Consider the following 26847-nt stretch of genomic DNA (forward strand, 5'->3'; position numbering starts at 1 on the left):
ACCTTGATCCATAGACTCACAAATGAATCTCAGAAAGGATTAGCTCGCTGCAGAGATGTCTCCGGACCCCAGTTATTTACAATTTTAGAATTTCAGGAGTGGCCGTGAGGCACTCATGATATTCATAACAAGCAATAGGAAATAATTTATCTAGTATCTGCCTGTGGCAGGCAGGCTTGAATGCTGGTGGGAAAATTCGAAATAATGGTGGTGGGAAGGTGTAATGGTGGTGGGATTCGTGTTGAAGTGTTGAATGTAATCAATTAATGTAAACAACCTTATGAAAATAGAATTTTAAAATAAAAAAACCAAATGCCTCATCTTAAGAACCTTTTTTTCTTTTTTCTCTTCTTTCTTTCTTTCTTTCTTTCTTTCTTTCTTTCTTTCTTTCTTTCTTTCTTTCTTTCTTTTTTTTGCGTCACATCCGGCGATACGGTCAGGAATTACTCCTGATTCTGCACTCAGGAATTATCCCTGGTGGTGCTCAGGAGACCATATGGGATGCTGGGAATCGAGCCCGGGTCAGCCACGTGCAAGGCAAACAACCTACCCATTGTGCTATTGCTCCAGCCCTCGTTTTAAGAACCTTAAAACATGCATTTGAAGAGATAGTCTCCTAGCACATTATCTGGAGAGGCAAGTCAAAGAGGGAGGGATTCTGGGATTCCAGCTCTCAAATGTATTCCCCTCAAGCACTTCCCCTCAGAGTGTGAATCTGAGATGGAATTTTAGTGGGAATCTCAGACCTGGGACATAACGCGTGCCTGGGATCCTTCTGTCATCACAGCGTCACCTGGGTCCCTGACCCTGGCTGCTGAGACACCAGCTTCCATGCATGGAGTAACAGCTGCTGAGCACATCACATCACAAGCCGAGTGGAGACAGGACATGCCAACCAGGGTCCCTCTGCCTGCAGAGCAATGGCTGTGGCTGAGGTTGGGCCGGGTGCACGGCCTCACCCACTCAGTACACCACGGTCTTGTATTTCCATAGAGTGCAATCAGCAAGACACAGCAGATCAGCCTTGCAGACTTGTGGGTCCCACACAGGGATCTTACTCGAATACCTGACTTGGGCAGCCAGGGAGGACTCTGCTCCTGAGCTCCCCAGGATATCACCTGCGCAAGACCAATCTTTCAAGACCAACTGAGGTAGTAGTGAGACCTGATGCAAAAAGAGAAACCCAAAGAATGGGGGACAGAGGAAGGAACCCAAAGGAAGAGCAAGACAAAAACCCAGGGGAAACAAAAATCTTGAAGAAAATAGTGACTGGAGTGATAGGACGGTGGGCAAGCATTTGCCTTGCATGTAGCCGACCTGGGTTCAATCCCCAGCATCCCATGTGGTCACCTGAGCACCAACAGGAGTGATCCCTGAGTGTAGAGGCAGAAGTAAACCCCTGAGCATTGCTGGGTACAGCCCCCAAACAAAATAAAACAAAAGCAAGCAACCAACTAAACAAACAAACAAAAAAGGAAACGAAAATCAGCAAATTACCTGCTAAGGAATCCAAAGTGACAGTTATGAAGACACCAAGCCAGGGGAAAAAACAGATGAATTAGGGAAAAAAATTAAATGATCCAAAGAAGAAGTCAGGGAGCAAAAGAATAGTAGAACTGAAAATTATAATAGAGAATCCATCATGGACTGAATGAAGCAGAGTTGTAGACAAGTGAGATGGAAGATAAGGTAATAAAAATCCAGAATAGCAGAATAATAATTAAAAAAAGATTTTAAAGAAATAACCTGATACTGGGGCTGGAGTAATAGCACAGCGGGTAGGGCTTTTGCCTTGCATGCGGCCAACCTGGGTTCAATTCCCAGTATCCCATACGGTCTCCTGAGCACAGCCAGGAGTAATTCCTGAGTGCAGAGCCAGATGTGACCCAAAAAGCAACAACAACAAAAAAGCATAGGACCATGAGTAGCCCCTGAGCACTGCTGTGCCCCCATACCTCTCCCATACACACACGCTGAAAACAAACTTTGGGAACATATTCACATGTAGCTCTCAACACAAAACAGGATACATTTGCATAGAAAGTTATGCCATGCCAGGACCTCTCGGTGACCATAAAACTAAATCTATTTTTTTGCTTTTTGGGTCACACCCGACGATGCACAGGGGCTATTCCTGGCTCTGCACTCAGGAATTACTCCTGGCGGTGCTCAGGGGACCACTATGGGGTGCTGGGAATCGAACCCAGGTTGGCCACGTGCAAGGCAAATGCTCTACCCGCTGTGCTATCGCTCCAGCCCCCAAAACCAAATCTTATAGCACAAAGATGCAAAGCAAATGGACAGTCAAAACAAAACAAAGGCACAGATCATGAGCATCAGAAAGAATAATGGTGGCTATCAATCAGAGGGGAAGAAGAACAGGGTAAACTTTTGAAGGGAAATTAACTGTAAAATGGTGGATGGAAACGGGACTTTGGGAGAGGATCAGAATGTAGCCTACATAGCTGTCAAATTCTAATGCCTCACACTGGAAATTGAGCAAAATGTTTCAAATGAGTACATGAGTACAATGACCCAAAGAATCCTGTGACTTTCCATCCAAATCTTCTGCCTGGCTGGAACCGGAAGCGTGGTTTCACATCCAACCTGTAAATCAGACTCAATTGTCTTGGGTTCATGGATGACTTCATCAGGAGGCTGCCCGGCCTTGCGTGAGGAAGCCTTTCTGCCCCCAGAGCTCTCAGGGGTCACAATTCATTGTTCTCTTAGGAAGGAAATCGAGCCTGAGGCTGCTGGATTCCCAGGAGCTGAGTCTCAGAAGTGTGTGTCAGCCTTTCCAGAGGCAGGCTGAGCAGGGCAGCTGGCTTTCAGCACCTGGCAGGGAGTCTGTGAGGGGGTGGGAGTGAGGCACCGTCCCTGGGAGCTGGCTGGGGTGAGAATGTACTGCCTTCTCTTATTTGGGCTACTGATCGTGCTTCCTACCAGTCACAGAATTCCTACCTGTTCTCCTCAAAGTAAACACACTTTCACTTACATTAAAGCAATAATGGAAAAATAAAAGAAAAGACTCAGCTGGCCCTATTTCCAACTTGACATTGGTACACCAGAGTAATTAATCCTATTAGTATCCCTTTGTGTGTATGTTTTTTTTTTCTCCTTTAAAGATCAATTTCCTGACCAGGATTCCTCCTGGTCAGAAATGTCAGAATGCAGGGAGGGACCATAGCCATGCAGGCTGGGAAAAAGCCACAGGAATGTCCTGGTGCAAGAATATGTTCATGTTTGTCCCAGGTCCTGTCACTGCAAAGATAGAAGGAGAGCATAAACAGTCGGCCATGCTGGCATTTCCCACCAGCTTTCAAACAGAGTACATGAATATCGCTGACTTCCCTTATCTCATCAGGTCCTAGTAAATGCCCGAGTTAGAAAAATGTTTGTGCTACATCTCTTTGATTTGCAGATATCTTGTCCTTTGTTCACTTGGGTCAGTGTACAGGTTTGGTTGGGCTGCTGCTTAGAGATAGGAGTGTGTGACGTGCTCTGCATAGGCAGCTGTGTGTGTGTGTGTGTGTGTGTGTGTGTGTGTGTTGGGGGGAGATGCAGTGTACAGGTTTGGTTGGGCTGCTGCTTAGTGATAGGAGTGTGTGACATACTCTGCATAGGCAGCCGTGTGTGTGTGTGTGTGTGTGTGTGTGTGTGTGTGTGTGTGTGTTGGGGGCAGATGCTGATGGGGAATGGAAAGAATTGTTCGCAAGCACTCTCCTCTGGAGGCTAAACCCCACAGGGCAAGCGCTTCCACTGGGAGCGTTCCCATCTGCAGCTCTCTGGAGTTGAGGGTACACAGTTCAATGTCCACACTCACCCTAAGGGAGAGTTGCCAGAGAGCTGGGCGTCTAAGGAGAAAAGTTCAGTCTCACGGGACAATGAGGTCCTTCCACTCTACATGAGGCAGGAGAGCTGCGGGTCACAGCAGTGCCACCAGAGGGCTCCACCTGCCTCTTCTTTCCAGACACTGAGGAATGTGGTCAGGAGTTGGGCAGGAGGTCCCCAGGCGTGGAGGCTTAATATGGGCAAGTGTGCAGAGTGAACGGAGGCTGGCTTCCTCATGAGAGGGAGATCTTACACCCAGCTTTCCAAACCTCTTTAGTCCTAGGAAGGAGCAGGTAATTTTGGGAAAGAGATGGGCCCTCGTTTATGGCCATGGACCTGGGCACACAGGGCGTCCTTCCCCCTGCCCTGCCTGAATAAATGCATGACACAGGCCCTAGCAAGGCGGCTGAGAGTTGAGGACCAGATGGAACCGGTGTGGCACTGCCCCCATCTTACCATCCAGGACTTGTTCCAGACTCGGCTCATCTGGGCAGGCTGGACACGTGCCGGAGCAGCCGGGAGACACACAGTTGTCACGAGCCCCCTGCAACAGGTGACATCCCAGCTGCACAGAGAACGTCTCCCCGAGCCCCCACGCCATCCCCCTCACAGCCTTTCCGTTCTCTCTTCCCTGTGGGATCTACGTGTGCTGGACCCTCGAGCATCTCGAGGGTGCTCCCGCTTAGCGTCATCCCTTAGAGCGTGTGTGAATCAGTGTCCGAGAGAAGACAGGTCAGTGGGGCCCTTTGGTTTCTCATCCATTCGGGATCAACTCTAAGGCTCTGCCTGTGCAACGCCTCCCGCTCCTTCCCCCAAGGCTCCTTCCTCTGATACAGGAAGACAGAGGAGCAGGCACTTAAACCGCAGGGGTGCGGACACGAATAAAACATGACAACATGAATGGGTTTGGGGCCTGCACCCAGGAATTGCTCGCACGCCCACAGCCGCCTGTGCATCTTTGCCGCCTCCCAAAGCGGCCGAAGCAGACAGGGTATGTGGAAAGAAACCAGCGGCAGTGGCTGGGAACAAGTCATTCATCTGGGATGTCAGCTGTCAATCTCCCGGCCAGAGCTGAGCCTCACCATCTCCACTTGCTGAAGTGGTCTCTGCTGGTTGGTACTTTTGGTTTTATTATTTGAAGGGTCTATTTCTAAGGAGCCATTTCCCAGCTTTCATTTGCCAGTAAGACATTAGTGTTGGGAGAAAGAGGGAGGGAAAGCTTAAACTACTTCTTGGTAAAACAGAGAGTCTTACAGAATTGCTTCTGTGTTGTACTAACCATGTATGTCTTGGGGATTCTGGAGTATCAAAGACTCTAATCATTGAAAACTTGTTTCGGGGTGGGAGAAATAGGCCGGCGGGTAAGGAGCGTGTCTTGTCTGCAGACCACCTGGTTTGGACCCCCGCACCATATACGTTCCTCCAATCCCTGTCAACAGTGATTCCTGAGCACAGTGCCAGGAGTCAGCCCCAAGCTGATTGTCAAATCTTACAAATGGTCTCAGAAACCAAGCCCTGGACACCCCCTTTGGGTAGAAGGCATACTAGGGAGATAGTCACTGAGTGAGCTTGCGCATGCACCACACACCCGTTGCCCGTGCAAACTCATACACGGACAGGCACATACCTCAAGGCCTCGCCGTTGGCCCTGCACGGTTTTCATTCTGCGCACCAAGGTTAAGTAGAAGCCAGTGCCGAAGCAGCTCTTGAGAAAGAGTGGGGTGCCCGAGCAGTAGAGCTTTCCTTGGGAAATGATGGCGATGCGGTCCCCGAGGAGGTCAGCCTCGTCCATGTGGTGAGTGGACATGATGATGGTTCTGCCTGCAAGAGCAGGGGCCGGGGGAAGCACCAGCTGACCTGGGTCAGGCTGGACAGGAGGGGAGGGGCAGCCACCTCTACCTAATATGAATGCAAAAGTCAGGAGTCTTTTTTTTTTTTCTTTTTGGGTCACACCTGGTGATGCACAGGGGTTACTCCTGGCTCTGGACTCAGGAATTGCTCCTGGAAGTGCTCAGGGGACCATATGGGATGCTGGAAATTGAACCTGGGTCGACCGTGTGCAAGGAAAATGCCCTACCTGCTGTGCTATCACTTCAGCCCCAGTTAGGAGTCTTAAACCTGCCATTGTGCAGTGAAGTCCAGAATACTTGAGAATCACAGCAGCAGCTGACATTTTGGAGCAAAGTGGCTTCACATACATCTCTCGTCATCAGGAAGAGGATTGGGTTCAATTAAATCATTATCTTGGACCATTATTCTCTTCAGGCAGCATCCATTGCATGCTAGACCAGTGTTTCTCAACCCTCTTCTCTACCAGGTCCCCTTTCCAACCCTGTGTCCCTCCTGTGGCTCCTGTATTCTAGGGCTTGCCACCTAATCTGATGTATGGCTCCTCATTTATGCAGTTTCACCTCTGTCCCCTTGGAATATCCTGGGTACTGCCAGTCGAGGGGTTCTATTCCATATGTATGTGCTGGATCATTAAGTACTGCATTTATAATCTTAGCACAGCACTTATATGTGTGCCACATACATGCATTAACATATACTCTCTCTCCCTGGTACTGAAGATATCATTTAAGAAAAGGAGTAAATTAGGATTCCAGGATGGTAGAGCAACCATAGGATGAGCCACTATTTGAGCATTCTGCACTCTGCTGCTGCTGTCTCTTCTAAATCTCCATCTTCTGCTTGGAAGGTGGCTCAAGGTAGGAAGGAATGTTCCATTTCAAGACAATTTCCACGGGCAACAGTCTGCTGGCACACTGAAATCAGGTACATCACTCCTGTACCTGGTCCAGAGTGGTTAGCTGAGAGCTCTGGAATTTCTTGAGATGTTTATAGGTGACTCTGCCTCCTAGGTCTTGACGAGGAATTTTACCTAGAGCTGCACCCTCTGTTCCAGACAGAAGGGCTGCACGTTGAGACAACGCTCTACACTATTTGAGGAATCTGGCTGCTCCATCAGTAACTCCTCAGGAGGCTCATCAGGAGACTTCGCCTGGAACTTAGATTCACCCAAGACTGATAAAGCCCCATCTGCATGTGATTATGACTGTTATCATCTTTAATTACATAATACCAGGGCTGTGTGTTTTGGGGGGGGGGGTGGTCACAGATAAAGACTCAGTGAGGGCCCAGGGGCCATTACCTGCGCGATACTTCAGGAGCAGGTCCCAGATGGAACGTCTTGAGTAGGGGTCCACCCCAGCGGTGGGCTCATCCAGAACCACCACCTTGGCATCTCCCGTGAAGGCAATGGCCACAGACAGCTTCCTCTGCATACCACCTACAGGTCACAGCAGCCACGAAAGACAGGAAGGCAAAGGACTCGTTTGAGATGATCTACTAGGTTTCTCATGCCTCAAACCTGAGTGTTGGACCAGCCTGGGAAATGCAGAAGAGGCCACCCCTGTCTCCTAAAACCAGACCAGTCCAGAATGGAAGGCTAGTCTCAGATCTTAGCTGAGTCACATAGCATCAGAACAAATAGCAGGACAGCGTTCCATGTGGAAATGATCTCGAGGGGGCTCCCTGAGAGGCTCAGAGCTCTGTAACTCTCTGCATCTCCTGATCTATCCCTTAGCAGTCGGGAACCAGGGGTTTGCCGGCCACGACCCCGTGTTTCCCATCACAGGCACCTGAGAGATCCTGAGTTTCTTCATTCCTTTTGTGGTGGAGGCCCGTGTCCTCCAGCATGGCCTCCATCTCGAGCTGGGCCTCCTCCTCGGACTTCCCTTTCAGCTGCGCATAGAACAGGAGGTGCTCCGCCACCGTGAGGCTGTGAGGGGACAGGGTAGGGCAAAGGCCAGGAGCTCAGCAGCATCACTTCTAGACATGCATCTTACAGAAATCATGAGGGATGGAGATGGAGATTTAGGAAGCAAGTCTCATCATAGTATCTCTCACAGCAAAAGAAACAGAGCCTGCGAGACATGTAATAAGAGGGGGCCCTTTAGAGAGATGGTCCAGGGGTGAAGACCTTGCACGGGGTTGATGCCTTGTACAGCATGACCCCCTGAGCACAGAGTCAGGAATGATCCCTGAGCAGGATCCAGGAGTAAACCCCGGGAACTGCCAGTTGTATAGGCCAGGAACAAAGGGTCTGAGGATAAAAGATATAGAAAGTCCACCTGAAAAAAACAGTTTGCAGTGCCAGCTTTAAGAGGGGAACAAGGAACACTAGTTTCCACTCCTCCCGCTGCCCCATCTCGCCCCGCATCACTTGATCCTGAGTTGAGCAAGGTCACAGCAGATCCACCTTGCCAGAGACAAGTGGCTTCCTCTGAGCAGGAAGACCTCAGCTGGGATGGCAAAAGGCAGCAGCCCAGCTCCATGTTCTGAGGGCTATTGTCATTGTGAGCAGGACCAGGGCCTTAAACAGGGGGCAACTAGGGCCAGAGACAGCATGGGAGATGAGGCAATTGCCTTGCGTGCAGCTGACCCTGTTAGCATCTCCAGCACTATAAACGGTGCCTGAGCCCCACCAGGGTCACCCCTGAGCACAGGACCAGGAAAGTCCCAGAGCACTGCTGCGTAGAGCCGGCTACCTCTTCTCCCCACCTCATATAAATATGTTTACAGGAATCCAGACAGGGGTATCACTTCCTGTCCCCAGCATTGGCACCCCTGTGCTGGGCTCAAGAGAGGGCCAAGGTGAGGACAGAAGGGTGTCAGTTCTAGTTCTACTTACTGGTGGAACAGGATGTTGTGCTGTGGACACAGGCCAAGGCTCTGCCGGACGGCATCCAGGTTGCTCTCAATGTCCTTTCCCCCAATAAGCACAGTCCCCGATGTTGGCGGCAACAGACCCGTCAGGATGGACCTGCCAAGTGAAGGAATCAATGGCGGAAAAGAGGGCCTGGAGGGGGCAGCCCCAAAGCCAGGGTCAGGAGGAATCTCAGAGCGACTCCTGCTGCAGACATTCTCAATGAAACCAGCCATTGCTCCCTGTGGGAGCTGAGTTTCCCCTCAGACGCAGTAACAAGGAAGGCCCAGGCCGTGATTTCAGCACCACTCTGCCTGGTGGTTCTGCTCTCTGGTCAGTGCTGAGGGACTAACCAGATTCCCAGCTGCTGACTCTTCCTGTACCGCAGAAGATGATCCTCAACTCAGCCCCACTGCTCTAGGCACCGTGGGGTCCATCAAAGATGTTTGGTGCCTGATCAACGTTCTGTTTCATGAAGTCACCAGTGCAAAGACCCAGAAACGGTCTTGGTGGGTGAGTCCCCAGCATTTCGTATGCATGCTTTGATTGGTCGAATTGAAGTCAGGTGTGGGAGTTGCCACCCCAAGATCATCTTTGGATCAAAATACGAAAAAGCTTAATCCCAGGGTTGGAATTTATTTTGGTAAAATGACACTCATCTCATGGGGCTATGGTGAGGCTCCAATGGGCTGATACCTGCACTTCGAACAGTGCCAGCTTAGGGTAAGACTCAGACATAGCACCACTCTTTTGCTCATCATTGTTTCAAGACCCAGGGGACGGTGTCATTCAGCGACCATGGAGTCAGTTTTTGCTTTGGGGAGCCCTCAGCTTCTCGAGGGAACTCTGGCCTCCGACCATTCTTTAGTTAATAAGGAGCGAGATGGGAGGGAGCCCTCCCACCCGCCCTGTCCCCGAGTGCAGATAACTATCTCTGACTATTTGAACTTGTACTTAGAAGCTGAACTCTCTTGTTGATCAACCACTAGAGGGAAACAGACCCAAATATAATGGCAACAGCCCCACATTCCGTTCACACATTCCGCCCTCAGAGAACATTCCAACACAGGGTGGACACGGCTGTTCCTTCCTGGGGCTCTGGAAGAAGCCAAAGGACTTGAAGACTGTGTGTATCACACGGCTCCCTGCCCCTTCCTTGGCAGGGCGCCTTGGTGGCTCCATGGGAAACCCGCGCTGGCCACGGGATCTGCAGCAGAGGGCGCTCTGGTCTCTTCAGAGCCGGCGCCATCCTGAAGGCCAGTCTTCATCAGCCCCCAATTTTAGCCTTAGGTTGCCAGGTGGCTCCCCCTAGGTCCCTCAGAGACAGCACCCTTTCTACTCTCTCTCCAACTAACACCGGCTCTCACAGGTAGGGTAAAGATGCTTCTGGAAAAACAAATCACACTTATGACAGGAGGGGCCTGACTCTAGCCCCACTACTGATGACAGAAGTGCTGCCAAGGTGGGGGTGGGTGGAGGGGCAGAGACTAGAGACAGGTGTGGGAAGGCCTGGCTCTTGGACCATTACAAGCTGGGAAGCTTGGGAAAGTCACTTCAATTCTTCACATGTCCCAGTCACCAGCACACAAAAGTTACAGGGCACGGGGCTGGAGCGATAGCACAGTGGGTAGGGCATTTGCCTTGCACGTGGCCGACCCGGGTTCGATTCCCAGCATCCCATATGGTCCCCTGAGCACCGCCAGAAATAATTCCTGAGTGCAGAGCCACAAGTAACCCCTGTGCATCACCGGGTGAAACCCAAAAAGGAAAAAAGAAAGTTACAGGACACTTAGGCCACCAACTTCTCATGGGTACCGAGCAGAATGATGTGTGTGAGAGAGCTGTGGCTCCCTCACAGTGCTCGGCATGTGCATGATTTGGATGAGTGTCCTCTAGTCAGGGAAGCAGCGGGGGGCAGGGGGACGGGGAGTGAAGAGCAGAGGGTGGCTCACGGGGAAAGAGAACAAAAGATGACAGGACAGAAAGGCCAGCCAGCCCCTCTTCGCCCGGAGACTCACAGGGTGGTGGTTTTCCCTGCTCCGTTGTGACCGAGGAGCGCGGTGATCTGGCCCTCATAGAAGGTAATGTTGAGGCGATCCACGGCTGGCCTGCCATAGGGTTCAAAAACCTTGATGAGATTCTTCACGCAGACCCCGGGCACTAAGCCTGGAACCTCCCGTTCAAAGAAGGAGTCTGGGAGGGGGGAAAAAAACAACAACAACGACATGAAGGCCTGGAAGAGATAGCATAGACGTAAGCCACTCGCCTTGCACTTAGCTGGCCTTGATCTGATCCTGGGCACCACATAAGGTTCCCTGAGCATCATTGAGTCATCCCTGAATGCAGAGCCAGGAGTAAGTCCTGAGCATGAGCATGGCCAGGTGTGGCCCCCTCCACTCCCCCCCAAGAGATCAGTATGAACTTTTAATGTTTCCTGAGGATCTTTCTTGATAACCTTCTATTCCCATAGCTTTTAGCTATGACTTTGGTGAGGATGATGACAGAATATCATGGAAAAATAATCTTTAACACTGTGGACGGTTTCTGCCAGGAGCTTTCCTTGGACAGTTGCATGTCACCCTACATGCAAGGGAAGGGGACAGGGTAGTTGTCAGACTGCCCATTGCTGCCATGAGCAAACCTGAGTCACAGATGCCCTATGGCTCATGAAGGTCACGTGATCTGAGCGTGGCAGAGATGAGACTCGAGCCCTGGGCATTTGTTGTCTCTGTGAAGGGTGAGCATCTCCCCATTGGTCACAGGGCCAGCAGCTCAGGCCCCTCCTCTCATCACCAACCTGCATCTGTAGAGTCCCTCATGTCCACTCTTGGAACTACCTTTCCCATGGTCAGCTTGGCTAATCTCAGAGTCCACCTTGACTTGACCTGAGTTCTTGCTCCTCAGAATGCCTGAGTACCTTCAATGAACTGGGCGGCCAGTTCCTCTCTTCCTCGGGAGTGTCCTTCAGATGCTTCTCCTCCCCGTTAGCCCCCTAATCCTGTTGTTATGAGCCTGGGCTCCTCTACAAACAAACATGATAAATCAACCCAGTGCTGCTTCTCTGGGGCCTCCCAGCCTCTCCTGTAGTAGGGACTCAGAGCCCTGATTCTCATTTTGGAGTTCCACCCAGGAGGGAGAGAAGCTTTGGCAGCAAACAAACTCTTTGAAGAGCTACGGGTCACTGATCCCAACTTTGGGAAATGCTCCCTAGGCCAGACCAGAGGTGGGGGTATGCAGACCCTCTCCACCCCACTGCTCCACTGCCACTAGAGCCAGAGTGAGACTAAAGGGAGTATTTTAGCATTCACAGAGGAGTGTGTATGCCTGGGGAACAGAAACCAAGGAACAAAGCTCAAAACTGGCTCCAGAAAGAAGGTAAGAGCAGCAAACGCCAAGGTGACATTTGCCAGCCAAGCCCCCGGCTTGAGGAACTCTGAAGTCACTTCCATGGTCAGGAAGCCCGGCTGATGCTTGAATGAACGGGCGCCTGGATTTGTAAACCACGAAGGAGGTGTAGTCAGCTCTCTAGACTCCTTCCCTGTGTACAGAGGCATTTATTTTTGTCTTTCCTTATATCTCATATCCGCTCTGAGTCCCAGTGACCCAAGTTATTGTTCTTGCTAAATCCTCGGAAGTCAGCACATTTGTGCAGCTCCCTGGGGATTTGCCTAACAAGGGCACAAACGTACCAGACTGGGGGACTGGCTTTCTCCAGGAAATATGCGTTCACGTCTGGCTGGGCCCCCCTCTGCACGCGTGTGGCCAAACCCCAGAGAGGCTCTAAGAACTCACCCTTCCCACAGAGCCTGTTTCTGGGGGCTTCTGTACCCCGTGCTAAGGCGCTGCCTTCTCCAGTCTGGTTCTTACCTTTACCTCCTTCTGGGCCTTCTGGGTCCTCCATTTCCTCCGTGAGGGGCTCTGTCTTTTCTAGAGCTCTCTCTTCTCTGGTTGAACACCCTGCACCAGCCACAAACCGTGGTTAGGGTTACTCTCCTGGTGGGGACTGAGGGAGGGAACGGGAGGAACAGGGAGAAGGGGGAAGTGGAGCCCCCTCATCCTGCACTCAGCTCTCTTGCAGGCCGGTAGCCTGCCCAGACATCAGACCCACTCTCGGGGTTGTCGAAGTGGGAGAGATGGCTCAGACTTTGCCATGATGGCTGAGCCCCAGGGGGTTCTGTAACAGAAGCTTCAAAGCCTCTCCTTCCTTGGAGTGAGCCCCCTCTCCCCGCCGTCCCCCCCCCCCCGCCCCTGCATTAGATCAGACCAGTGAGTAAAGAGGAAATCATTAAACAAGCCGGGTTGCACTTGAAACAAGTGCCATTTCTTTATTTTATTTTATTTTTATTTTTTGCTTTTTGGGTCTCACCCAGCAATTCACAGGGGTTACTCCTGGCTCTGCACTCAGGAATCACTCCTGGCAGTGCTCGGGGGACCATATGGGATTCTGGGAATTGAATCTGGGTCAGCTGCGTGCAAGGCAAACACCCTACCCACTGTGCTATTGCTCCAGCTCCAACACGTGCCATTTCTTTAGCTACCCAGTGGGCCTTTTCACACCAACCTAAGACCTAGTAGTGTGAATCTCAAGTAAAAATCCAACCAAGGGGGTATAAGAGGAAGCTTGACTTACAGAATGAGAAAGAGTCTGCCATGCCACCCAAGAGACACTGTGTAAGGACATTCAGGTATTTGGGAGTTCAGGCATAGGCCTGTGAAAATGGAGACCCAGGCTGAAAACACAGGAGCATGTCTATGTGCACACAAAGACACATGTGCATGAGCACATACATGCATACACACATAGACACACACATTTCATTACATACTCCACACACTTACATTCTCATAGATACATGTACCACACCATGACAGTCACTTTTTGCAGCATACATTCTTATACTTCATACACCTCATACAATACACACACACACACAACACACACACACACACACACACACGCGTGCGCGCGCACGCACACACGCACGCACCATATTTTGTACACTTGACATTTAAAAGGACATCCTGGAAGAGGAAGAGAAGCAAAAGAACACGCCAGCCAAAGAAAAGGGCAAAGGGCAAAGAAAAGCAAAGAACAAGGGAAAACTGTGGCCCTTCGGCTTCTACAGGCTGCCTGGTCTCCAGTGCAAGAGTGTGGTGAGATTTTAAAAGAACAGCGCCAACAAGAGCCTCTGTCCTTGGCACACCCTCTGCAGCTGTCCAGGATGTATGTTGGAACCAGCTGAAAAGGGGCCCCCGGCTCCAGTACCCCTATTTCTACTTTCATAAGGATTTTCAAATCCATCACTCACTATTCCTTTGGTCACGTTACTGGCTGTCCTATTGTAATAATGTGTGATTAAATGACTGGGGAAACTTTTGTCTCCAGCCTTTAGTCATTACGGTGATGTCCTTGCCAAGAAATTTGTATTCTAGTTCCAGATTTTGTCCAAAATGACCAACACAAACTTGGGCAGCTACTTAGCTTCATTTTTTTCTGTGAAGGGTGGGGGACCTGGGGGAAAGCTCTTTTCTGATTTAAAAATACTTGGGAACTGATTTCAGCCTTGCCTGTGAGGTTAAAAAAAAAAGATATCTGGCTTCTGTCAGCAAAAATAAATGTGAATCATTCTTGAAAGGACACATTTGTCTTTAAAAAAAAATTTGAGGGCAGAGTGTCTGCTGAAACTGGAGAGAGGGGGAGAGGGAGGTGGAGGGGGAGAGAGAGAGAGAGAGAGAGACAGAGACAGAGAGAGAGAGAGAGAGAGAGAGAGAGAGAGAGAGAGAGAGAGAGAGAGAGAGAGAGAGAGAGAGAGAGAGAGAGAGAGAGAGAGGAGAGTATCCAGTCTTGATCTTCATCGAAATTCAAACATCCCAGGGCCACACACTTGGGTTGAAAGGTTTTTTCACTTGTGATAGACTATAACTTCATGATTGAAGATATTTAAACATTTACTGACAAGACAGGCAAAGGAACATAATGGAAAAATACTGAGCTGTCAAAGTGCTATTTGTTGGAGCCATAAAGAAAAGGAAAAGAAAAGAAACCCACCCAAGTCTTTTTAAAGGCCCTAGGCTAATCCCCTAGAGAAAACAAACATTTCTCAATGCTTCAAGGACAAATCCTGGCCCACACTCAATAACGCAAAGTAAAGAGCAGGTAGGTGAGGAACAAACAGATTGGAAAAGTGTTTCCTTTGCTTCCAAGTGTCCTAGCTCCCGGGGAGTCCCCAGCACTGGGCTCTGGAATGCCACTGTCTTCTACCAAAGTGTCTGTGTGGTTCCTCCCACTTCTAGAACTCTCCTTGGCCTCCTGCCTTGCTCCGTACATTTTAACTAAAGATGTATTGTGGGAAAATCTTTGGAGCCCTCTTCCCCAGCTGCAGGAAAGGTCAGTACAGTCAGTAAAGCGCCTGCCTTGCATGGGGCCCACCCAGTATCCCATGGGGTCCCCTGAGTCCTGCTGGGACTGATTCCTGAGTGCAGAGCCAGGAGCAACACCTGGGCACTGCCTCGGGGTGTGGAAAAGAAAGGGAGGGGGAGGAGAGAGAGAAAGAGACAGACAGAGACACAGAAACAGAGGCATAGAGACATAGGGACACAGAGAAAAATTCTGGGAGGGTAGGAGGGCCTGGGAGAGAAGGGATTCACTTCTGCGTTTGAAATGATGGAGCGGAATAAAAATCCAGGAGGGGAAGCAACCGAAATCAGTGCAAAGTTCCCTTCCGACTACTTTCTTGACTGCAAACAGAGAGTCTGCAAGTGTGATTTGTACGAGAAGCGCAGGGGTCTCCTTCCACAGAGAGGGCTGAATCCACTGCAGGAGTCCGGGGTCTTGTCAATGCTCAGCCACTCACACCAGCCCGGCCCAGTGACTCACAACAGGTGGGTTCTCAAGCCTGTGATGCTCCGGCCGAGCAGGGGCCAAGCCCCGCTAAACCAGCTAGCTAGGAATCACACTCTTGATGTCAGGAGGCTATCACCCCAGCACATCCAAAGGAAGTCGTTTCAAACATTAAGTCCATTTTTTTTCTGTTTTAATTTTAAATAACTCACCTTCAGTGCCAAGCCAATAGGACTCTTGTAGAAGGAAATACCAAGGAAGTGGGGTTCCATGTTCTCCTAAAAAAAAATAGGTAAATAATGAAAAAAAAAATCCAACCGGTCTTGCCTTTGCACATTACTAAATGAGGGAGAACTTATCTGTACCTCCGATTGACGCTACAAGAGTTATAGTTGAGAAGTAATTACATAGCATGCTCAAAACATAGTTTTGTTCAAAACATGGGCTTCTACAAAAATGAATCCTTCCAACACATTTTAATGTGCAGGGTGGTGGGTTTTGGTTGAACACAACAACACTGACTCCTAACACTGATGATGCTGGCAGACATTAGGTTCAGAAGAAAACCTTTATTTCAGGAATTCAGCTGTGCTTCAGTTCAACATTTACTCTCTCATGCTCAGGCCCTCTGTTTACCGCTAACATGCACTGATGCTCTGTGTTCAGTCCTGTGCAGTTGCCGTTTGTGAAATCATTTCATCCTAAACAGTCCCAGGAGCTAAATGGTGCTCTTCTTGTGCATTAGGAAATTGAGGTTCTAACCCACTGGACTATTGCTCCAACCCCTGGAGGCACGATGACTTTAAATCTTCCCAGTGTCACAGCTGATTACCTAGAGGTCCAGGAATTCCAGCCAAGGTAATCAGGTTTTAATACTACCAGGCTGAACCATCCACTTCTACCTGACTCATCTGGGTTGCAAAGAAAAGACTCCATTTGTTTCCATGCTTTTAGCAAGTTTTCCTTGCCGTGAAGTGCTGATTTGGGGAGACACTGACTTTGCTTATTTAATTATCCCCTTTCACGCTCCCTGCCAGCCCCTATGCTCCCTGGCAGGCCCAAGTCTGGCCTGTTTGCTTTGCTCAGAACCCAGAGGTGCTGCATCAAACAGGTGCAGCTCAGTACATCACTTGTTCACTTCTAAAGCTTTAGTTTGTTGGATGAAAACCTCTCACAAACAGGGGCAAATGCTTTCTTTTTTTAACTTTTAAAGTTTTGGTTTGGGGGCCATACCTGGTAATGCTCAGGGCTTACTCCTGGTTCTGCCCTCAGGAATCACTCCTGGAGGTGCTCAAAGGATTATATGGGATGCTAGGGATTGAACCTGGGTCGGCCATGTGCAAGGCGAGCACCCTACCCACTGTACTATCTCTCCAGCTCCAAAAACATGACATTTTCAACTCCTGGTGAGCATGAGTAGGGGCGCCGCAGTGACCGAGCACAGAGAGCACAGCCAGAACGTGTGAGCCTCACAGAGCATGACCTGGTAGGCACAGGTACAGCAGCGAATGGAGTGGAAGCCTCAGTGAGCACCTCTGCCCAGGGTGTGAACACCACAGCCTGATGTGCAAACCCTGGAGAGCACCACAGCTAAAAATGTGGGAGCACCACAGCCAGGCAAATATGCTAGCCCTGTCACTGCAAGAACAACAACAGTAGCCCTGAAAGGATGGGCAGGGGTGGTGGTGCCAGGAGAGGGAATAAAATGAAATAATGCAATAAATAAAATAAAAACAGAATTAAAAAAATAAATTTAATTTTCAACCTATTCAATTTTGACTTAGTCTACGTCCTTTAAAGTAGCCCTAGAAGATAGAAAATATCAATCTATTGTTTAAAATCACCATCACAGCCTTATACAATTAAATTAAAGATAGCACTGTAGCACTGTAGCACTGTCGTCCCATTGTTCATCGATTTGCTCAAGTGGGCACCAGTAACGTCTCCATTGTGAGACTTGTTGTACTGTTTTTGGCACATCGAATCCCACCATGGGTAGCTTGCCAGGCTCTGCCGCGTGGGCGGGATACTTACTTGGCAGGGGAGACACCATGATCACAAAATTAAAGATATGTTGACTAATTCAGAATAGACTCAGCCTTTGTTCTCAACTCCTGCCACAGCACTTCTAAAGCTCATGGCAGTTGTTGAGGGATAGGATAATAATATATTATAAATAATAATATAATATATTATTATTTTATAAAAATAAAATAATAATTTTATTATTCACCATGAGCTCTCTTTCCAGCCACACTTGAGTTTATGCTAAAAAGGTGACTCCTGGGGCCTGGGGGACCCTATGCTGGTTTCCTGGTGAATTCTGGTAACCAGAAACACCAAATATGTGAAGAAAGGACTGAAACATTCAGCTGTGCCTGTGGGGTGGGGGTGTGGGGGTTCTGCTAACTTCTGCACCAGAAGATTCCGAGAGCTTCCAGGCAGCTGAGAGCAGCAAGGTACAGGGTGAGGAACACCCTGGGAGGCAAGACAGCCCCACCTTCAGCTCTGTCCTACCTGCCCTGTGCATCTCTTTTATCTGACTACTGCAGGGTTTATTCTTGGTTATAAAACGGCAACTCTAAGTAGCCAACTTTCTGGAGTCCAGGGGGTTGTTCTGTTGAATTACAGAATCAGAGCAGAGGGGATCGTGAGAATCCCTGATTTTGATGTCACTTGGACGAAAGATGAGGAGCCTGGACACCACGTCTGCGGCTGGCACCTGCCACAGGCCTCGCAGGTCTGTGCCTCTGGAGCCATGTCAACTGTGGTAGTTGCTGTCAAAATGGAACTGAGTTGGTGGATCCCCCACTGGTGTTGGAAAATTGGCCAGTGTCGGGAGGGAAATGACACATTAGCTATTGAAAACGGAAATAGCGGAAGGAAAAAAAAAACCTACCAGAGTGTTAAACCCCCATCCCATGGAATGTGGCCTCTTTTGAATAGAGAGTAACTGCAGATGGGATTGGCTAAACTGAGACTCTGTGACACTAGAATCAGGTGAGCCCTAACCCGGTGTGACTTGTTTGCTTGTAAGAAGACAAGTGTGTGAAGACAGACAGACACCCAGGGAAAGTCTAGGTGAAATCTGAGAATGCAGCTCCGACCCCAGGAATGCCACAGCTTGCAGAAAAGTCACCAGAAACCGGAGGAGACGAGGAAGGATTCTTTCCAGTCAGGTTGCAAAAGGCCTGGGCTCCTGCCAACACCTTGCTTTTGGACGTCTAGTCTCTAGAACTACGAGACAGCAAATGTGTGTTGTGTAAAGTCACTCATAGCATTTTGTAATGGCAGCCATCAGAAATGAGTCACTTGACAAGGATCCAAAGCCAGGCCTCCTGACTCAGCCAGTGACCTCTGTCCTACTCCAGGGTCGCCACTGACATATTTCTACCAAAGCCCACCCTGGTGCTGTGAAAGCCTCACGCTGTCCTGCTGGCCATCTTCTGGACATGACCATGGGAGCTCCACCCCGGGGCCTCAGCCCATGGTGCCATTTCCACAGCACGCAACTTTCCAGCTCCTCTGCAAGATGAACTGGAAGGTTTGATTTCTACAAAGCAAATGAAAGAACCGTGATCCATCTAATAGTTATTCAGTGTCCACAGAAAGTTAGGCGCTTCTGAACACTTGTGTTCTAATAGTGTACAAAGTTGAGTGTGTCTTGTGGGGTCCTGTTCTACTCCAGGTATAGAGTTGACTTAAAAAACACATAAGGATGTATCATGTCAGTGGCATTTGATGGAGACATTTGAAACACAGGTTAGAATAAGGGGACAGGCACATAGGAAAGAAAGGGCAGGGAATGAGGAAGACCTGGTAGCTGGTAATGGAGCACCTTGTAGGCAAGGGTTAGGATACTGAATTTTACTCTGAGCAAGAGGAACCCACTGTATTGATCTGCCGGAGGTTCTGGAAGCATCTCTGAGCACCATGTATGGAGTTGAAAGGTCAGGAAAATGATGGCAGGAGGAGGCTGGGCTGGGGAGCACAGGGGCTCTGTACCTGCGGTCTACACAAAGCACTCATGGACTGAGGTTTGGTCCTGGACTTAAATGTCCAGTGTTGGTCTGACAGCCACATGGAAATAGCTGAGAAACAACGAGACTGACGTGGAAGAGAGTAACAAGGCCCAGGGCTCTAAGGAGCCTGATTAACTTCCCCTGAGAAGAGGCCTCGTACCTGGAAACACCTGGTCTAGGTACCAGGCCAGCAGGCCGTACAGCGCAGCATCGAGCAGCAGCATCTTCATGGACAAGAGGAAACTGAATCCATCTCCTTCCACAGGGCTGGTCCCGATGTTGGTCCACTGCAGCCCCAGGCCTTGCTCCTCAAAGCGAACCAGGTACTCAGTGCCAAAGCCAAATGCCACTGGAGACAGAAGGCTCTGCAGGGGTGGGGTGGAGGGGACAGGTGAGTGAAGGGTCTGCCCCAAGTCTGTGGCCCCCAGAGCCCAGAGGTTGGGGATGAAGCACCAGGAGAGCACCCACACTGAGCACCTACCCAAGGGAGAGGTCATAGAAATCTCCCCACAGTTCTTGGTAGAACAGAGATAGAAGCTTTGTTAGAACAAAGAAGCTAAGTTTTGGCAGAGGAGATAGGTGGGGACTCCTGAATTTAATCCCTTATACCCATGCCCCCCCTTGAACACCGGAATCTCTGACCCTATCAAAAAAAAAAAAAGATAATCTGAGTGCTTTGTGCAATTTCCATTGGAAGTATCCACCTTCCTGTGTCCTTGAGTGGATTTAGGGGACCAGGACCAGAGATGACCCCTAAGACCCCCACCCTCCACCTCTGTAAATTACATTCTCACTTTCTCCCATCTCTCAAAAGAGGCCACCCAGTGTCTTCAGTCCTCTGTGGTGTGCAGACGAGGTCTGCAGGGGGAGATCCTCAGTCAGGTCCTCCCTGCCCTCCATCCTGCCCCCTGCCCCTGGGGGGCCCTGGTGGGCAGGATGTCTGGGCAAAGGCTGGGCTAGTTCTAGGGCTTACAACCTAGAGACCTCCCTGTGGTTTGCGGGCCGGCTGGGCTCCCAGTGTCCCTGCAAAAGGAAGAAGCTGTGTGCTCACAAAAATAATTTAAAAAGATTCCAGCCCAGCCCTGCTGCACAGAGATGCTCATACCATACCCTGCTGGCCGGGCCCACACCCAGGCAGCAAGCTGTGGCCTGCAAACAACAGCCATCTGCCCAGTGCTCCAGGCAGCTGTGGGCTGCCCACAGGCTGAGTCCGGATTCCTTCCCGGTGGCCTGCTGGGATTATTTTAGAAAACTGGGTGCTCTACATGGTAGCAATTAATTTCCTATTTAACAAGAGAACTAAATGACAGCTGCCCTGATTCTGAAGCCAATGAGTTTGAGTCATCAGCACAGCTTAGAGCTTGGTCTTTACAAGGAGAGGCAGGGCCTGTCTTTTCTCCAGCCCTTCATCTGCACACTGAGGACACGGCGACTCTGCAGGACAGATGGCAGGCTACACCCCAGGCCTAGGGAGGGCTGGATTTGGTCAAGATGTGGGTGCACCTGACCCACTTGGAAGCAACAGGAGGAGTCAGTGCTGTTAGTTTGAGAATCCACACTAAGAGACCTCTTGGACAACCAACTGTTCTTTTCTGGAATCATCCCTGGCTCGGGACAGGCTCAGTTTTTATGTCTCTTTCTGCATGCTTTGGAATAGCATGATAAAGAGATGTGTACAGATGCCCCAATTCAAGAATTTTTGGCTAGAAAGAAGAAAAATTTAGTTCATGAAAACACAATTGTTTTCCCTTTCTCTTTTGGTTGTGCCTAGGATTGGGGACCCAGGTGAACACTCTACTGCTGAGCTACATCCCTGACCCCTGAAACCATCTTTTGGGACAGAACAAGATAGGCAGTTCCCTTCTTCTTCTTCTTCTTCTTTTTTTGCTTTTTGGATCACACCTGGAAATGCACAGGGGTTACTCCTAGCTCTGCGCTCAGGAATTACTCCTGGCGATGCTCGGGGGACCATATGGGATGCTGGGAATCGAATCTGGGTCGTCCGCGTGCAAGGCAAATGCCCTACCTGCTGTGCTATTGCTTCAGCCCCAGCAGTTTCCTTCTTTCTGAATCTTCCCAAACAAGAGGACGAGAAAACAGGGTAAAATGGACTTGGCTGTTCTGTGTGGAGCCACAGAGACTCAGGAGATGAACTGGCTTTCACTTCCAGGGCAGGCAGACCCAGGGGTTGGACTAGGAAGAACTGCTAGAGGATTGTCCTACTTTGTCTCTGTGTCTTTCCCCCTCACGTCCCTTTGAGTTAAAAGGTTAGTCCTCAGAGTGCTACAGATCCTCAGAGGCACAGGATCATGCTGGGGTGGGCCCCAGGCACTCACCATGACCATCTTTAGGTTGGCGGTCATGCGCTCTTGCCAGGCGAAGCAGAGAATATGCGGCAGGTAGAGGGTCAGGTAGATGAGGCCACTGCAGGCAGCAGCCAGGCTGGCCCTGGAGAAGAAAGTGCTGAGCAGGAAGCACTGCATGATGGTTGCCGTGGAGAAAGCCAGCAGGAACAGGAAGAGGATTAGTGGGTTGCTGTAGTGTAGAATTCGCCCATGCTGAAACCAAAAAGGATGACTTCTCAGTCTCTCCCACTGTCATCTAGAAGCCCCTCCTCTGTGCTGTGATTATGGGGCACTCAGAAAGATTTGCCTGGGGGTGGGGGGGAGGTTTACTGTGGTTTTTGGTGGTGGAATATGTGCACTGGTGAAGGGATGGGTTTTCGAGCATTATGTAACTGAGTCTTAAGCCTGAAAGCTTTGTAACTTTCCACATGGTGATTCAATAAAACAATAAAAATAAAAAATAAATTAAAAAAAAGAAAGATTTGCCTCACAGAAGGGCTCCCATCAGCCTCACAGAAGGGCTCCCATCAGCCTCGTGTTGGTACCCTATTTCCACAGTTAATTCTGCGTGTGTTGAGTTTCTCTAATCCTCTGCATACCATATTCTTGGGCAGAAGCATCCTTGGGGTTGCTTCTCCGTGTGAGTCATTATTCTGCAGGATAGAAATGGCCCTTGGCAGAGTGGAGGAATAAGCCTGGATCGGGGGAGTAAGAGCTGCAGAGCTGCATCTGGAAGCATCAGACACTCCCCATGTATGGAGCACACAAGGTGGAGGAAGGAGTGTTAGTCTTCTGTCGGGAACCAGGGGCCCTAACTCATCACTTCAGTGTCTATTTTGAGATTTATCACTCACATAACTGAAAAGATCAGTCTTTGGATAAATCTTCCCCAACCACAAATACCAACAGATACAGTTCCTAGAATTGGGTTGTGACATTCAGTATCTCTAGTCTTAGTTCAGGAATGGTTCACTTTGACTATGTAGAAATAGGGCCAGACTAGTTCATTTTATCTTTTATGCTTTTCTTCCTTATTATAGTCATTTCCTCTGCCCCTCCTCTTTGTTGTTAATGCCTTGGCTGTGATGACCAGGGGTTATTCCTGGTGCCTTCCCGAGTACATGCACATTGTTAGCATGATGCTCATGGAACTTACACACTCAGGTATTCTAAGCTACTGTATTATTACTCTGGGCCCTGACCGCTTTCAGTATGTGAACTGGCCTTCAATTACACTACAGGATAAACTAAAATTTGAGTTCATTTATCTTTAGTTCCTTTTGCGGTAGGCATCCTAACAGGATTTTTATCCTTTGCACATAACTTCAAATACATATAATGTTCTGTTCTTTTCTGAGGAACAGAAATGTATTAACAGGTTAATCAATTGACTTGGTTCTGATTAATTGGTGGTAGTACCTTGAAACATTTGGTTCTCAGGAGAAAAAAAAGATTAGCAATATCTGTCTTGGCCATGAAGTATTGGCCACTTCTTTGCTATTGCCTTCATTAATCCTTCATTCACACTTTCATGTCTGCAGGGCACTCATGGAACAGATCGGGAGGAGAATAAAGCAAGGGCAGAGGAGCGTGGAAGAGAGCCTTGCCTAACTGGAACCAAGCACCAGGAAATGAGAGAAGAAAGTAAACCGTGTGAGGACTGAGAGCTCCTCATCTTGTGTCAAAAGCTCTCCACGTCACCCTGAAATGCTCTCTCGATCACGTCCACCTCAGTGAAAGTCACAGCGTTGCCTGGTCATGTGACTAAGTCACAGTGTTGCCTGGTCATGTGACTTTTGAATGGAAAAATGTTAAATTGATTGTTGCTTTTCTCAATCTCTAGTTTCCAGCTCAAAGCAAAATCTTACTAACTTCTAGGCTGTATAATTTATCTTTGACTTAAAGTCGAGATGAGAATCACTTGGCTAACCCAACTATTTTACTGAACTTGACTTCCTTTAATGACCACCTTTTCTCTTTTGCTCTGAAGGGCTTAACTAACAATGAAACCTTCCCATTGTCCCAACTTCCAGCTTCTTTCCTGCCTTGCTGAGGTGGAAGGAAGGACAAGGGAAAGATGGGAGAGTCATTCAAAAGAAAATCTTATTTTGGTGTGTAAAACTCTGTTTCCGTCATCCCTGGAACAATGTCCTTGTTCCCACAAGGAGAAACTGCTTTGTACAAGAAACTCCTGGTGAACATTCTTTGCTTCATTGTCCTAAAAACTTTGAAGTCCTCTTGCCCATTCTCAGGAGAGCAGATCTCAATATCATGTATTGGCAACAAGCTGAGCGAAGCCTCATGACCAGGGCAAGATACGATGTAAGTTTATGCATTTCGCAAAAAGAAATGTTTAAAAGTTTTCACGCTAACTCTGAGGGCACAAAACATTTTGGTGGAGAGTGGTAGGCAGAGGCTGAAGAATGGAAAGAACAAAAGACCCCTGGAGGAGGACCAGGGCTCAGCTTTTTCCTCTCTGTAGGTCCCTGGGCCCCTTTGCAAATGTCGAGTCATATCAGAGCAAGGTGATGCTGTGCAGAAAGATCTTTATGTCCACATTAGTTTTGCTTGAGTACAGGAGGCTAAGGTCACAGCTCACTGGACTGCAGTGCTACCCTCAAAAATAAATCTCTCTAGACAGTCTTCCTAAGAGAAGGGGCAGGGTGGAGTTTAACAGGACATGTGCTAGTTGCATAGGAAGTAAGATGGAACACTCCTGGACCAGATAGGCACAGTGTATGGTTCAAAATAAAATGAGGGCTGCAGAAATAGTAAAGCGGGTAGGACACTTGCTTTGCATGTGGCCCACTGAGGTTCAATCCCCAGCACCCTGTGTGCTCCCTCCAGTCTCTCCAAGAGTGATGCCTGAGCCCTACTGGGTGTGGCCCCAAAACCAAAAGACATGCGCTGAGCCAGTCTGTGGCTCATCACACTTATTGCCAGGTGCAGAGACAAGTCTGATGGGCAAGACGCAAAACAAGTTAAAGGAATCTACGTTTGGAACTCAAAAGTCTGAGACAAAGATAAACAAGCCCCAACCAAAGAGGTTTTTAAAAACTGCCTACATTTATGTCTTTTTCATTCAACAAGTATGAAAGATCATTCACTGTGGAGGAAGTAAAACGGAAGGAAAGCAGTGCGTTGTGAAATACGGTTTTATTTTCAAGTCTAGCTCGTGAGGGAGTGGCCAGATTGCAGAGGATAAGCTGATTCATGCTGTCTGTAGTGATAATAACTCCTTATCACTGAGAAAGGATGGACTCCAAATTCTATCCTTTAAAGCAGAGGGGTCTTGGGCCAGAGACATAGTATAGTGGGTAGGGCATTTGCCTTGCACGTGGCTAACCCAAGTTCAAGCCCCAGCACCCCATATGGTTCCACGAGCCCTGCCAGAGTAAGCCTGTAAACCCTGATCACTGGCTGGGTGTGACCCAAGAACAAAAAAATAAAAAAAGGAAAACAGAGAGGTCAGGCTAGAGCAATAGTACAGTGGGAAGGGCATTTGCCTTGCACATGGCCAACTTGGGTTTGATTCCCAGCACCACAAATAGCTCTCCAAGCCCTCCTGAAGTGATCCTTGAATGCAGAGCTTGGAGTAGGCCCTGAGCATAGCCAGGTATGGCCCAAAAACCAAATAACTAAATACATAAATAAAACAAAGAGGTCTTAGAAAATTCTGCAGGGAGCAGAAATGTTCTTCGGAGAAGCCATGAATAGCATGGTTGTGATGCTGATTAACAAACAGTTAAGTCTCTTTCCTTCCCTAAAACACCAAAAGACTCTTGCATTCCTGCCCTAGCTGGTATTGGGGACTCTAATAACACACACACACACACACACACACACACACTAACTCTTTGCTCTGATATCTGTGTTTTGGGAAGAATTAGCTCTTTGCAACATACAGTCATGCTGTGCTGGTCCATGGAATGATACCGGCTAATTTATGTAGGTTTTCTGGGCAGGAAATGGAAGAGAGAGGATGTCATGTCTCAGGTTTTCTAATTCAGGGTTCCCTGGGGTAAACTCTGATACCAGGTTGTCCACCTTGGCTAAACTATGCCATGCTATCCTTGGTTGCCAAATTACTAATGTAAATACAAGTTCATTCACGGAAGGGAGGGTGGTAGGAATAAAGGAGTATGAGATTTTTTGGGTCTTATCCACTTGGCTTACCATGATGAATATGGACAAGAGGAAGATGCTCATTGACATGATGGAGAAGCTGTCCAGGAACCAGGTACACCAAATCACTGCATTGGAGACCCCCTGGGTTTTCAAGGTCTCCTTCAGTCTTAATTCCTTTTCTAAGACGATGCTCTTTACAGTCATGGAGACAGAGTAGATCCAAGCCAATACCATGAAGATAGGGAAACAGCGGTTCAGGATGATCATAAAACTGAATCAAGAGGAGAGAAACAGAAATACAGAATGGATGCACCGGGGTGAGGTGGAGCTTGGACTGGGTGAATATGGGGAGAATGAAGCCCAGGTAAAAAACGAAAGGAAAATCTCTACTGGGCACTCAGTGGCCTGTATCTAATATTACCTGGCATATCTTCCCTGAAGGATTACTTTTTCTTTATTTCTGTCCTTTCCTTTTTCATTTTATGTTTTTGTTTTTATGCCACACACAGCAGTACTCAGGGCTTACTCCTGGCTCCGTGCTCAAGGGTCACTCCTGAAAGGAATTGGGGGACCACATGTGGTGCAGGGGACTGTACCTAGGTGGGCTGTGTGCAAGGCAAGCACCTTACCCATAGGATTACTTTTTCTTTAGAGCAAGTTAGTAGCTTTCTGGTTGGCCCAGCTGAATATTCTATATGTAAAATGGTCAGATTAAACCGTATTATTAAGTGTGTATGATGGTTATATAGCTTCCCTGCCTGGTCTCTTAGGAAAAGACTACAGACTTGATGATATAGGAGGTACATGAATAGCTAGGTACATGCTAACAGATACTGACATCTGAGAAGGTGGACCACAATGGGAGCTTGTAGTGGTGAGATCAATATTTGGAACAAGGAGTTCAACCACATTCAGTAGCACTGTCTGCCCTGAAACAGCCATGACTCTGCCAGGCACATACGGGCAGACTAG

General features: G+C 48.8%; 1 protein-coding gene across 1 annotated transcript in view; it reads right to left on the minus strand.

Annotated features, from left to right (window-relative positions):
* ABCA4 (ATP binding cassette subfamily A member 4) overlaps positions 1 to 26847 on the minus strand; it is a 141286-nt gene that overhangs the window by 44070 nt on the left and 70369 nt on the right. Inside the window, 11 exon segments of the mRNA XM_055139903.1 lie at positions 4288 to 4375; positions 5459 to 5652; positions 6983 to 7120; positions 7473 to 7612; positions 8525 to 8656; positions 10558 to 10732; positions 12407 to 12496; positions 15593 to 15658; positions 19563 to 19767; positions 21739 to 21960; positions 25924 to 26146. Of these exon segments, the coding sequence (XP_054995878.1) occupies positions 4288 to 4375; positions 5459 to 5652; positions 6983 to 7120; positions 7473 to 7612; positions 8525 to 8656; positions 10558 to 10732; positions 12407 to 12496; positions 15593 to 15658; positions 19563 to 19767; positions 21739 to 21960; positions 25924 to 26146 (1673 nt within the window).

The sequence above is a fragment of the Sorex araneus genome, chromosome 5, assembly GCF_027595985.1.
Source record: "Sorex araneus isolate mSorAra2 chromosome 5, mSorAra2.pri, whole genome shotgun sequence".
NCBI lineage: Eukaryota > Metazoa > Chordata > Mammalia > Eulipotyphla > Soricidae > Sorex > Sorex araneus.